The sequence below is a fragment of the Brassica napus genome, chromosome C8, assembly GCF_020379485.1.
Source record: "Brassica napus cultivar Da-Ae chromosome C8, Da-Ae, whole genome shotgun sequence".
Lineage (NCBI taxonomy): Eukaryota > Viridiplantae > Streptophyta > Magnoliopsida > Brassicales > Brassicaceae > Brassica > Brassica napus.
The window spans coordinates 22085245-22097274 of NC_063451.1; the positions used below are offsets into that span (position 1 = coordinate 22085245).

Below are 12030 nucleotides of genomic sequence, written 5' to 3' on the forward strand. Positions count from 1 at the left end.
ACCAACCTTTCAAGTTTTAGGTCTCAACTAATTTGTATGTCAAGGTACTGCTGAAGGCAATGATGTGCTATAGAAGAAGCAAGAGTTCAGACAGAACAAAAAAACTCATCAAAGAGTGTAAGAATGTCGTCTAAACAAAATGCAAAGAGATAGAGGGAGAAGGCACAAGAGATAATCTCAATCCTTAAAATCCACGCCTTGGACGCTCCTCCGCTACATTCACTCTGATTGCTCTACCTTCCATGTTCTGCAAATGAACACAAAGATAGATTAAATTAAGAGATGATCACAAAATCTGCATTAGCATGATGGCCATATATGAGGAAGAGGAAGGTACCTGTCCATCAAGAGCAGCGATAGCGTCGTTGAGTTCAGTCTCGTTAGACATAGTGACAAAACCGAACCCACGTGAACGACCAGTCTCACGGTCGTAGACCACACGAGCTTCCACAACTTTGCCATGCTCGCTGAAAACTTGTTCTAGACGACCATTGTCCACATCCCATGGTAGGTTTCCAACATAGACTCTGAATGCAGGTTCGTATACCCGCGGTTGGCGTTCTGGACGTGATCCTCTCGGTGCTGCCTTGTTTACTGTCAGGAGCCTTCCGTTCAGATCCTGACAAGACCAACACAGATGCTCAGTAATGTTATTACAAACAGAATCAGAAGTTAAAGAATCCCAAACTCAACTCAGTTGCCAAAATGTCTCGGACATAACATCTCCACTTATGAGCCAATATCAAGATCAGATATGCTAGAAACTTACATAACGGTTGAACTTCTCGACAGCAGTCTCAGCTTCTTCCACACTACTCATTGTCACAAATCCAAACCCACGGCTCTGGTCAGTCTCCCTATCGTAGATAACCTTCAACCACAAGAATCCCAAAGAATAATGTCAACAGATACAAATTCAATCCACACAATCTTGATCACTTCAATAGTACTCTCAAGCCAGAGATGATACAAACACTTAAAAGCCAAGTACTTCACTTTATCTCAACCACTTCAGCAATGCTAATGAACATAAACACATCAAGCAGCAATAACATTCAACCTCAGCGATTTCAACGGTACCGGCTTGCTCAAAGAGCATAGCCAAGGCTTGGCTATCAACATCGTACGCCAAGTTTCCCACGAAGAGCTTCGCTTCTTCCGGTGGCTCCGGGAAGTCACCTCCTTCGCTCACATCACCTTCCCCTTCGGAATCGTTCTCCTCAACGGCGACCGAAGCGCTCGCATCCCCACCTTCTTCCCCCTCCCAATCAGAATTCTGAGCAACGAAGGAGACGAAAGGCGACTTCTTTAGGTTGGTTTTGGCTTTGAGAGATAGGGAGACGCGGGAGAAAGAGAGCGGCAGGTTAGTTAGCAAGGAGCAGCGAGGGTAGATGATGGAGAGTGAAGGGTGAGAGAAGATGGTGGAAGAGGAAGAGTCCGCCATGGCTAAGGGCTTGAAGCTTGAGGTTACTATTGAAGAAGCCATTGCAGAGGAAGAGGAGTGGGAGAGAGATAGGGGATAAGGAGGGACAAGACAGCGCAAGAGAAGAGACTCTTGTTCGATACCAAAAGTTAAATATCATTTATGAATAAAATATTTTGAAAATAGAAAAATAATATCTGAATGGGCTAAATATTGGGCCATTCGATTCGGATGGGCTTCGTTTAGTTAGTTTGATTTTTAAGTTCTACAGGTTCTAGGTCCTGGAATAGAATATGACCACTAAAAATGTTAACATAACATCTTCATGTGTTTGGAACAAAACGAGTCCTTGGGACAGCAAAACAAAATATCCATCTTGGACCCAGTGGTTAGTATGTAATGGGATCATTCGGTCTTCAAACTATATAATCCCATCTTTAAACCGTAATTGTTTTGAGTTTCAAATCTATCAGGTTTTGGAATGATGGTATAAGAAAGACATCAGTGTCAAAAATTTCTAACAACTTTGATGTTATATTATTATTATGACAAAAGAAAAAGAAGGGAAGACTTTCTTCGTAAGTTTGTAACTTTACATTCTGCATTACTACTGACTTTACCGATTTGAACTACCACATAAACAAACCAACTACATCACATCGTTTGTTGCGACTAGTAACCACAGGATCTTATTGCTTTTTTCTTTCCTTAATGAATTAATAATATGTTGCACATGGGACATGACATGGCAAAGAAAAAGGTGTATTATATTGGTTAGTTATATGGAGGAAAACGAATACATTGGTTAGTTATACTAGTTTCAGATTTAAAATATATCCACAATCAGTGGACAGTAGTCAATAGACGAATATGACCACTCCATCAAAAAGTAGGGCTGCTGAGACACATGACTGCTTCAGTTTTCCTTCCTTTTGAATTACTTGTATTTAACACAGTCTATGCATCAACCATAGTGTAGAAAAGTCGTGGCTTTTGTCAGACATTGATTGGTTCGAACAACTTTGACCCAAAAAGCTTCCCATGTTAGAGAACATTCCAAACTTCCTGAGTTATGAATGTGCATTGTGTGACTACACTTTTCATATGGGCTGTCTGTGTTCATCATTATGATAGACATTTATGAGAAAAAAAAAAAAGAAACAGAAGACACATATTATATTATATTATATTAATATGAAGATCAACACATCTGCGCTTGTTACTACACTTTAACCTAATAAAAGATGCCTTAAAACAGAAAATCCTTAGATGGGTCCTAAGAGCAGTGAAGCCAGAGGTTGTATTCTTCTTAACTTTACCCCAAAAGAAGAAAAATCAAAAGAGACTAATTAAAGGGAGTAATGAAAGTTATAAATTAACCCTTTAATTGGTGGCTTTAATTGCCTTTTCTATATAATCTTTTTAATTGGCTAAATACACTTAAGTGAGCCACCACAATCAGCAACGGGAACCCTTACGGCAATTCAATGCACCAGAACCAACCGTCAACGGTCCAACGAGAGAAGACGGTCTAGCGCCAAGACTCGAAGCCTTGGCATAGCTAGACGAGGTAGCACCACCGGAAGGCGTAAAAAACGCACCGTTTAGCAATAAATCACCAGAGGATCTCCAGTTCCAGCTCTTCCACTCACTCTCTGGGGCGTCCTCATGCTTAGTCACTTCTTTGCTAAATCTAATATCCGGGGCCAAAAATCTGTTCCCTTGACTATTGATTGTAGGGTCAGCACTTCCACCAATAGCATACATCTCCCAATGCGTATAGTCGTTGTTCACCACATGGAAGTACCCATGTCTACACCTACACACATCAAACAAATGGTCCCAAAAATTTAATCACACATCAAAATCACATTTAATTTACTAACAAAAATCTAACATCAATTATTATATTTTTTTTTACCTTGGCATTCTTTGAACAAGGCCTTCACCAAAATGGTTAAAAGCAATGGTGATTTGCATGTTCTTGTCACGAGTGTAAGTGTCACTATGACCAAGCAACATGACCTTGTCATGATGCGTCATATAATTGTTAGACAGAGTAATAGCCGTGGAGCCCATTATGGCATCAATAAGCCCGTCTTCGCAGTTAGATAGTGAACAATGGTCAACCCAAACATGACTTCCTCCAAAGATGGAGACACCGTCACCGTCCGATATCGTTCTCCACCCGTAATGCCGTGGTGAGCTCCGCACCATAGCGTTACCACCTGGCTTACAATCATGGATATGGATACCATGGATGATGATGTTAGTCACGTACTGGATCGTAATGCATGGCCCACCAGCGATGTGTACTGACGCGCCACGACCGTCTATGGTCTTGAAAGAGTTCATGATCAGCTCTTCTTTGAGCTGAATGGTCATGTCTCGTTGGAAAATGATCCATAGTGGCTCGTCTTGAACTACGGCGTGTCTTAACGTTCCGGGTTTGGGGGTCACTGGGTCGTCGTTTCCTGAGTCTGTCACCACGTAGATACGACCGTCTCGGCCGCCGATAGCGTTCTTGCCGAACCCTATGGCGCAGTCTGCGAGACGCTGACGGTTGGTCTCCCAGTGTGGGTCGCATCGCCAACAGTCGTCGATAGGGTTACCAGTGGTGCATGAGAGGTAACCTAGCTTCCTTCTTCCAGCAACCGACGCATTAATGCTCCTGCAAGAGTTGACAACCAAGGATATTATTATTACATGAGAAGTTGTGTTACAAGTAAAATGTGCAAGAAGAATATGGAAGAAAGAAGATTTGTACTTGTGAACTTCTTCGACGATAGCTTCTGGGTCTGGTACTGGTGAAGATAAGATCAAATGAGCATAGAGAAGAAAGGAGACTATGGAGATAAAGAGCTTCGTCGTCTGCATTTTTCTTTATTTTTTCTTCTCTTGGCTTTAAGTAAGAGAAGAGGGAAACGAAGATGGAGGAGAGAAGGTTTGAGTGCGAATAGATGAAAGTTTGAGTGTTTATATAAAAGATATGTAAAGGAAACCCCACACTATTTGTTATTGGACTTTTCGGTTTAGGTCTCACTCTTTTATATATATCTTTTTTAGTAAAGAGTTTATATAATAATAATCTTTAGGATGAACCAATAGAATGCTTTACATCCGTTATAATTGTTTTTTTTTTTTTTTGCTAAAATACATCCGTTACAATTGTTGACATTAAACAAAAGCCTCCAATCTAATTAGGTCGAAAATGTTATACTTTTCAAATAAGTTCCACTTGTCTGTTACTCTGTTTAGCCGAATAAAAACAATAGGAAGTTGGTTTTGAAGTAATGATTAAGGATCCAAACTTAGTAACCATTCTAGTTGATTAAATTACTCCTTTTAAAGAACGTCAAACCAACAAAAAAACACAGCCATGTGGTGAGCACAAAGCAAACTATTCTTTTGCCTTTTACTAAAACGTATCAGTTTATATAACAGTTAAAAAAAAGTCCATAGACTGCTAGCTTTTTTCATTTCTCATGCTTTCGCTGAAGAAAACACAACTATAACGACGAAATTTAACGAGAAAAATTAATCCTCGTAAATTTATGTCGACTTTACGAGAATCTTACGAGAAAATTTAAAAACAACGTTAATTTGTGTAAAATAACAAAGAAACAATTTTGTCGTAAAAACGACGTAACATAACGTTGTTTTTACGAAGAAAGATGGTTTCTTCGTAAGTTCAACGTAAAAGTAGCGATTACTTTAGGAAGAAATATTTTACGTTTAATTAACGAGAAAATTGCGAGTCCACCAACTTTGTAGTTGTAACACGTTTTTTGTTTCGGCTACTTAATTAAATTTCGTCGTAAATTCGTAGTAAAATTTCAACATTCAAAAATTTCCAATAAATATGGACGTTTGAACATCACTTTAAACACACCAACAAGAAAAAAAATAAAAACGTGAAAGAAAAAAAAAATGTCGGGCTCCAGGAATATTTTTGAGTTGCGGAGATGGATGTATATGCACAGAGATGCTAACGGGAAAGTGACGAAAGAATACCTCGAAGGGCTGGAGACATTTATGCATCAAGCAGATTCCACACCGCTCGCCCAAGAAAGCGATAAGATGTTCTATCCTTGTCGGAAATGCAACAATTCGAAATTGACAAATCGTGAAAATGTTTGGAAGCATTTATTAAATAGAGGCTTCACGCCAAATTACTATATCTGGTTTCAACATGGAGAAGGTTATAATTATGAGAATGAAGCTAGTAGTAGTAATAGAAATTTTCAGGAAGAACCGATTGATCATCATTTGCATAATGAACATAGTTACCATCAAGAGGAGCAGAAGGTAGATTATGATAGGGTTCATGATATGGTAGCTGATGCATTCGTAGCTCATGATGAAGATGAAAAACCTATCATAGATGCAAAAAAGTTTTATGAAATGTTAGATGCTGCGAATCAGCCACTTTACAGTGGTTGTAGAGAAGGTCTCTCTACATTATCGTTGGCTGCTAGAATGAAGAATATTAAAACTGATCACAATCTACCTGGAAGTTGCATGAATGAATGGGAAGACTTGTTTAAAGAGTATTTGCCGGAAGACAATGTGTCTGCTGATTCTTATTATGAGATTCAGAAACTGGTTTATAGTCTTGGGTTGCCTTCGGAGATGATAGACGTTTGCATCGACAATTGCATGATCTACTGGGGAGATGATGAGAAGTTAGAAGAATGTCGATTCGGCAAGAAGCCACGATTCAAGCCGCAAGGACGAGGACGTAATAGAGTACCGCACCAAAGGATGTGGTACCTACCAATTACAGACAGATTGAAAAGATTGTATCAATTTGAGCAGACAGCCGGAGGGATGAGATGACATGCCGAGCATACTCAGACGGATGGTGAGATGACTCATCCATCAGATGCAAGAGCCTGGAAACATTTTAACAAAGTACATTCGGAATTCGCTAGAAATAGCCGGAATGTGTATCTTGGATTATGCACAGATGGATTTAGTCCATTCGGAATGTCAGGGAGACAATATTCATTGTGACCAGTCTACGTCATACAACTTGCCACCGGAGATGTGCATGCAACGGGAGTTGCTATTCTTGACCATACTAATACCTGGTCCGAACCATCCAAAAAGGTCCATGGATGTTTTCCTACAACCACTGATAAAAGAGTTGAAGGATTTGTGGTAAACAGGGGTGAGAACGTATGACTGCTCAAGGAAGACGAATTTTACGATGCGAACGATGCTTTTGTGGATCATAAGTGACTTTCCTGCCTATGGGATGTTGTCTGGATGGACTACAGATGGGAGATTAGCTTCTCCATATATTAATGGAACGACAGATGCGTTTCAACTGAAGAATGGTAGGAAGACAAGTTGGTTCGATTGTCACCGTCGATTTCTTCCCATTGGCCATCCGTACCGAAGAAACAAGAGATTGTTTTGACATAAAAGGGTTGTAAGAGACACTCCTCCTCCATATCTAACTGGAGAACAAATTGTAGCGCAAATCAACTACTACGGAGCTAATGAAACAGTTCGTTGTGGTGGTAATTGGCATGTCCCCGGTAATATGCCTGATTTTTACGGTGTTCGGAATAACTGGCACAAGAAGAGTATATTTTGGGAGTTGCCATATTGGAAGGATATTCTTCTGCGCCACAACCTCGATGTGATGCATATAGAGAAGAATTTCTTCGAGAACATCATGCATACAATATTGAATGTCCCAAAGAAGACAAAAGACAACATCAAATCGAGGTTGGACTTGCCGGATATTTGCTCAAGAAGTGAGTTACATATAAAAAGCAATGGACAAGTTCCCGTTCCGATATTCAGATTGTCTTCAGAAAAAATGTCGGTGTTGTTCAACTAGGTGGCATCAGAAGTGAAGTTCCCCGATGGATATGTTTCAAATCTCTCTAGATGTGTTGAAAATGGTCAAAAGTTCTCCGGGATGAAGAGTCATGATTGTCACGTCTTTATGCAAGGACTACTTCCTTTTGCATTTGCGGAGCTACTTCCAAGAAACGTACATGAAGCACTTGCAGGTAGTATATTATAACACATTAATTTTATAATTAATGGTTTAGTTTGCAATAATATATGACTACTAATGTGTTTAATTGTTTTTGGAATATACAAGGCATTGGAGCATTTTTCAGGGATCTGAGCACACACACTCTTAAAGAAGAAATTGTGGAACAACTTCACGAGAACATCCTCATCTTATTGTTCAACTTAGAGAAGATATTTCCTCCAGCATTTTTTGACGTCATGGAGCATCTAGCTGTCCACCTCCCATATGAGGCATTGTTTCGTGGACCAGTACATTACGGATGTATGTATCAGTACGAGCGTGCCATGAAATATTTGAAGGGAAAAGCAAAAAACCTCGCAAAAATTGAAGGTTCTATAATTGCTAGAAGTTTGACGGAAGAAACTTTTCAGTTCACATCATACTACTTTGCGTCAAAAGTACGTACCCGGAAAAGAGCTCCAAGAAGATATGATGATGGTGGTGTCGCGCCAACATATGCAGTTGCTGGTGTTCCAGACATGTTTAGCCAGATTGGGCGAATCGGTGGGAAATCGAAAGAGGCTTGGTGGTCGAGTGAAGGATCCATTGATGCGTTATTTTGAAAGGTAACGTATTTTATGAAAACTTCTAAACACATATAAGTGTAAGAAATATAATTTCGAAAGATTAATTAATTTAAAATGTGATTTTACAGCCTATTTATTTCTCAAGTCAAAGAAACATTCCCAGGAATATCCACAAGTGACGTAGACAGAAGGAAAGATCAACACTTTATTAAGTGGTTGAAGAATCATGTATTAACTCAAACTCTTATCATCACCATTTGAAGGTTGATCGATCAAACTCTTTCATACATGATCTGTATTTGAACGTTCTCTTTATTTTCGCAGGTTGATTATAACGACGACGCATATTACCCTACGTGGTTTCACGAAGTCATTCAAGCTCCACTTGCAAAGGTCACCACATCACAGATGTATTTCACACGAGGCTATACTTTTCACACATATGAGTATGGTAGACAGCGGGCGACCAGTAACTATGGAATATGTGTGAAAGGCGAGACATATTTCTACGGGATCTTGCAGGAGATTATTGAAGTGGAATTCCTAGGGTTATTGAAGCTAAAATGCGTCCTCTACAAATGTGAATGGTTAGACCCTGTCGTCAACAGAGGTGTTCGGTTTAACAAATTCGGTGTAGTTGATGTCAATGGTGGACGAAGGTACAACAAATTCTTTTTTTGGCATACATGATCTGTATGATTAATTTCTACGTTGTCTTTATTTTTGCAGGTACAACAAATTCGAGCCTTTCATCTTAGCTTCACAAGGAGACCAAGTTAGCTTCCCTCCATACCCTCGGATGAGAGAATCGGGAATAAATTGGTTAGCCGTGATCAAAGTTACACCTCTTGGACGAATCATCAGTGGAGAAGAACCACCATTGCAAGAAGAACAGATAAATGAAGTCGATGAACCTGAACAACAAATTGATGACATCCGAAAATGCCACGGACGAAGCTGTTGAAGACGAGTTTAATGAAAATGATGATGGTTCTAGTGATGACGAGAATGTCGATGTATTTGTTTTTAATATCATTGATTTTCAGACTTAATGCATGTTATTTGATGGATTTAATCATGAAAATCCATATATATATACGCTGATTTTGTGTAAGGTAATGGGGGGGGGTTGAATTAGAAAGACGAGATTGAGATTATAAGTTAAGGAATTGTGGTTATAGAATTTGGGGTTTGGAATGGATTTGAGGTTAAAGGGAGGATGGGGTTGGGGTTTTGAATATATATGAAGTAGAAGATAAGGAAGATAGGGTTTGGGGTTTCAGATTTTAGGGATTTAAAAATAATCCTCGTGATTTCCTCGTAAATTAACGAGGAACTTACGACGATTTTTAAAATTTTTAAAATAAAGAACGCTGGGTTCGTTAATTCCACGTAAGCCGTATTCGTCGTAAAAAAATTGTAATAAGAAAATGCAGGCCTTGTTCATTCCTCTAAAATTAAAAAGCGGACCTCGCTAATTCCTCGTAAATGAACGACAAATGAGGAACTACCGTTGTAATATTTGTTCCAGTATCTTTCTTCTCCTTCTTTTTTTTTCAAATCTTTCTAATTTGAGAAGCAAACTGATGAGTAATTATCTATGATTTGAGAAGCAAATTGGTGAGTTTATTTTTGATTTGAGAAGCAAACTAGTGGGTATTTATAGGAAATTTCGAAAGGTTTTACGACCAATTAGCTTCGTCTCATTCCCCGTAAAAAAAAATCGGGTATGTTGATGTTTAGGTGGTTAGTGTAGGGAATTTAGATAGGTTTACAGATTTTATGTTAGTTAGTGTTGATTAGGTGATTAATTATATAATTTGTTAATTACTGTTGATGTTTATTTTAAAGAACATACTTACTCCCCATTACAGAGAGATGTTCGGTGAGTCTGGTAGTTGTTTAGACCCGTCTTCTTCAGCTCCTGGTTCTTCGGGTCCGGAGACTGTCCCCGACACTCATTCTTCTCAGCGAGTCTCTCGGTTCCCTCCTTCTAGTGCACCATCGGCTCCTCGATTTGTTGCACCACCGCCTCCTCATGATCATGTGCCTCCTCCGATGCCGGCCAGGATTCATCCCGATTTGATGGTGCCTCCGAGTGCTCCTTACTCGCAGTACACTGTCGAAGACCTTCCCGCTCAGCCAGGCAGAAAAGGCTTACCAGTCTTAGCCCCCGACCGACCGGACAAAACTTTGTGGTACGTTACATTTTATTTTTAAATTCTTTTTAAATTCTTTTATAACAATAATAAATAATTTATACTTTAAATTTTTTTTTCAGGTTTGGGGTTGACGGATGTGTTGCTCGGACCATAACCGAGACGATCAAAGGTTACTTCTCCGAGCCACATCCAAACTGGAGAAAGACGCCTATCCACGTCAGAAAGACGTGGTTCAAAATTTTCGTTGTAAGTTACTATTAATTAATTATATATACTTTAATTTTTCTTATGATTTAGAATTTTAAATTTTTTAAAACTAATTCTTGATTTATTTTTTTGTGTTACAGCAAAAATTCCATAGGTCCATGGGGATCAATGAGAGGGTGAAGAAACCGTTTAGCGCGAAAGCGCAAAAACGCTTGTTGGACACGGTCTCCAACTGGAAGGGTGACTGGATCGTGAAAGTGTATGAACGTGGCAAATCCCCTGAGCTCACCACAGATGTGTGGGATGGCCTCATCCGTTATTGGCGGGATCCTGACGCTATTAGAGTCGCCGAATCTTGCCCTGCCTCCCGTCAGACGGTAGATTAGCACGGCCAGGAGACGATGCTTCACTCTACGTGTCAAAAACTCCACGCCGGTGTCCGTCTGGAAAAGGTAATTAAATAGTTAATTTAATTAATTATATATATATATATATATATTTTAACTTTCTTAAATTTTTTTAGGCCAAAGAGACGGGAGAACTCCCGTCTCTTTTGTAACTTTACGAGAGGATCCACAAAACAAGGCGGGCCAATTTCTATATGCTAGGTCCGAGAAAATCTTCAACAACTTGGTAGGTCACGTTGAAGACCACCAGACCCAGCTGACCCAACAGTCCACCGACGGATTACCCGTCACCTTATCCACACTTGAAGTGGATAAGATTTACGAGTAAGTAAATTTTTTGAAATTTTAAATTTTTTTATTATTCATTTAATTTAGCTTTAACATTTTACTAACAATATTTATTTTTTGTTTTTAAGGTTGTCCCTAAGAAAAATGGACGTACGTTGGGGGTTGGTTCCGTCAACGATGTTTCGAGAATGCCATCGTCTTATGGTCAGAGTTAGGAAGATGAAGTCACTCAGCTGCGTAACGAGTTGGAGACGCAAACTGCGTTCACAGCTCGTGTGGGTGGAGTTGAGGGCTTCTTGGACGTTATAGCGGCCACAAATCCGGAATGGGAGTCCTTGTTGAGGAACATGCGACGACAAAATCCTATTCCAGGCGAGTCATCATCCGACACACATGCCGACGCGGATGTAGAGAGGAGGAGTGACGAATTCTACCGGGCGATGAACGACCTGTAGTTTTTTTTTTTAACTTTTCATTGGTTGTATTATATTCAAACTTATTTATGTATAAAATATTTTCGTTTTTATTTTTATTTTTAAATTAGATTTTTATTAAAAAATGAAATAATTTTTATTATATTTTTTAATTCTGGAAATATCAAAATCGAAGTAAATTCGTAGGTAAATTATGACTACTTTACGTCGAAAAGTTACGAGGAAGTAACGAGCGAAATATTTACGTCAACACTACAAGGAAAGTGTAACGAGTATTTTACATGGAAAGATTTACGTTGAATTTACGAGGAAAGAGTTGCGAGGTATTTTCGAGGAAATGTAGCGTCCTCCTTACGTGGAAAGTTTACGTGATTTTTACGACGAATACTGTTCTTTGTTTTTACGACGAATTTTTTCCTCGCTAATTTACGACGAATTGGCGAGGAAATATGTGTTACTATGAACGAATAACGACGAAACGTGTTTCCTCGATAATTCTTTGGAAAACCTCTTTTACAAGGAAG

General features: G+C 39.2%; 2 protein-coding genes across 2 annotated transcripts; both read right to left on the bottom strand.

The window, feature by feature from the left end:
- Window positions 1-51: 51 nt before the first annotated feature.
- On the bottom strand, window positions 52-1586 carry LOC106427405 (31 kDa ribonucleoprotein, chloroplastic). Its single transcript, XM_013868126.3, has 4 exons — window positions 1061-1586; window positions 770-871; window positions 338-619; window positions 52-247 (listed from the first exon to the last, which is right to left on the bottom strand). The coding sequence occupies exons 1-4, from the start codon at window positions 1484-1486 to the stop codon at window positions 185-187; spliced, it is 873 nt and encodes a 290-aa protein (XP_013723580.1). The 5' UTR covers window positions 1487-1586; the 3' UTR covers window positions 52-184.
- A 994-nt stretch (window positions 1587-2580) lies between these two features.
- LOC106427406 (probable pectate lyase 18) lies at window positions 2581-4447 on the bottom strand. The gene is made up of 3 exons (XM_048766114.1): window positions 4191-4447; window positions 3345-4094; window positions 2581-3242 (listed from the first exon to the last, which is right to left on the bottom strand). Exons 1-3 carry the CDS (start codon window positions 4298-4300, stop codon window positions 2882-2884), a joined length of 1221 nt encoding a protein of 406 aa, XP_048622071.1. The 5' UTR covers window positions 4301-4447; the 3' UTR covers window positions 2581-2881.
- Between the last annotated feature and the right edge of the window lie 7583 nt (window positions 4448-12030).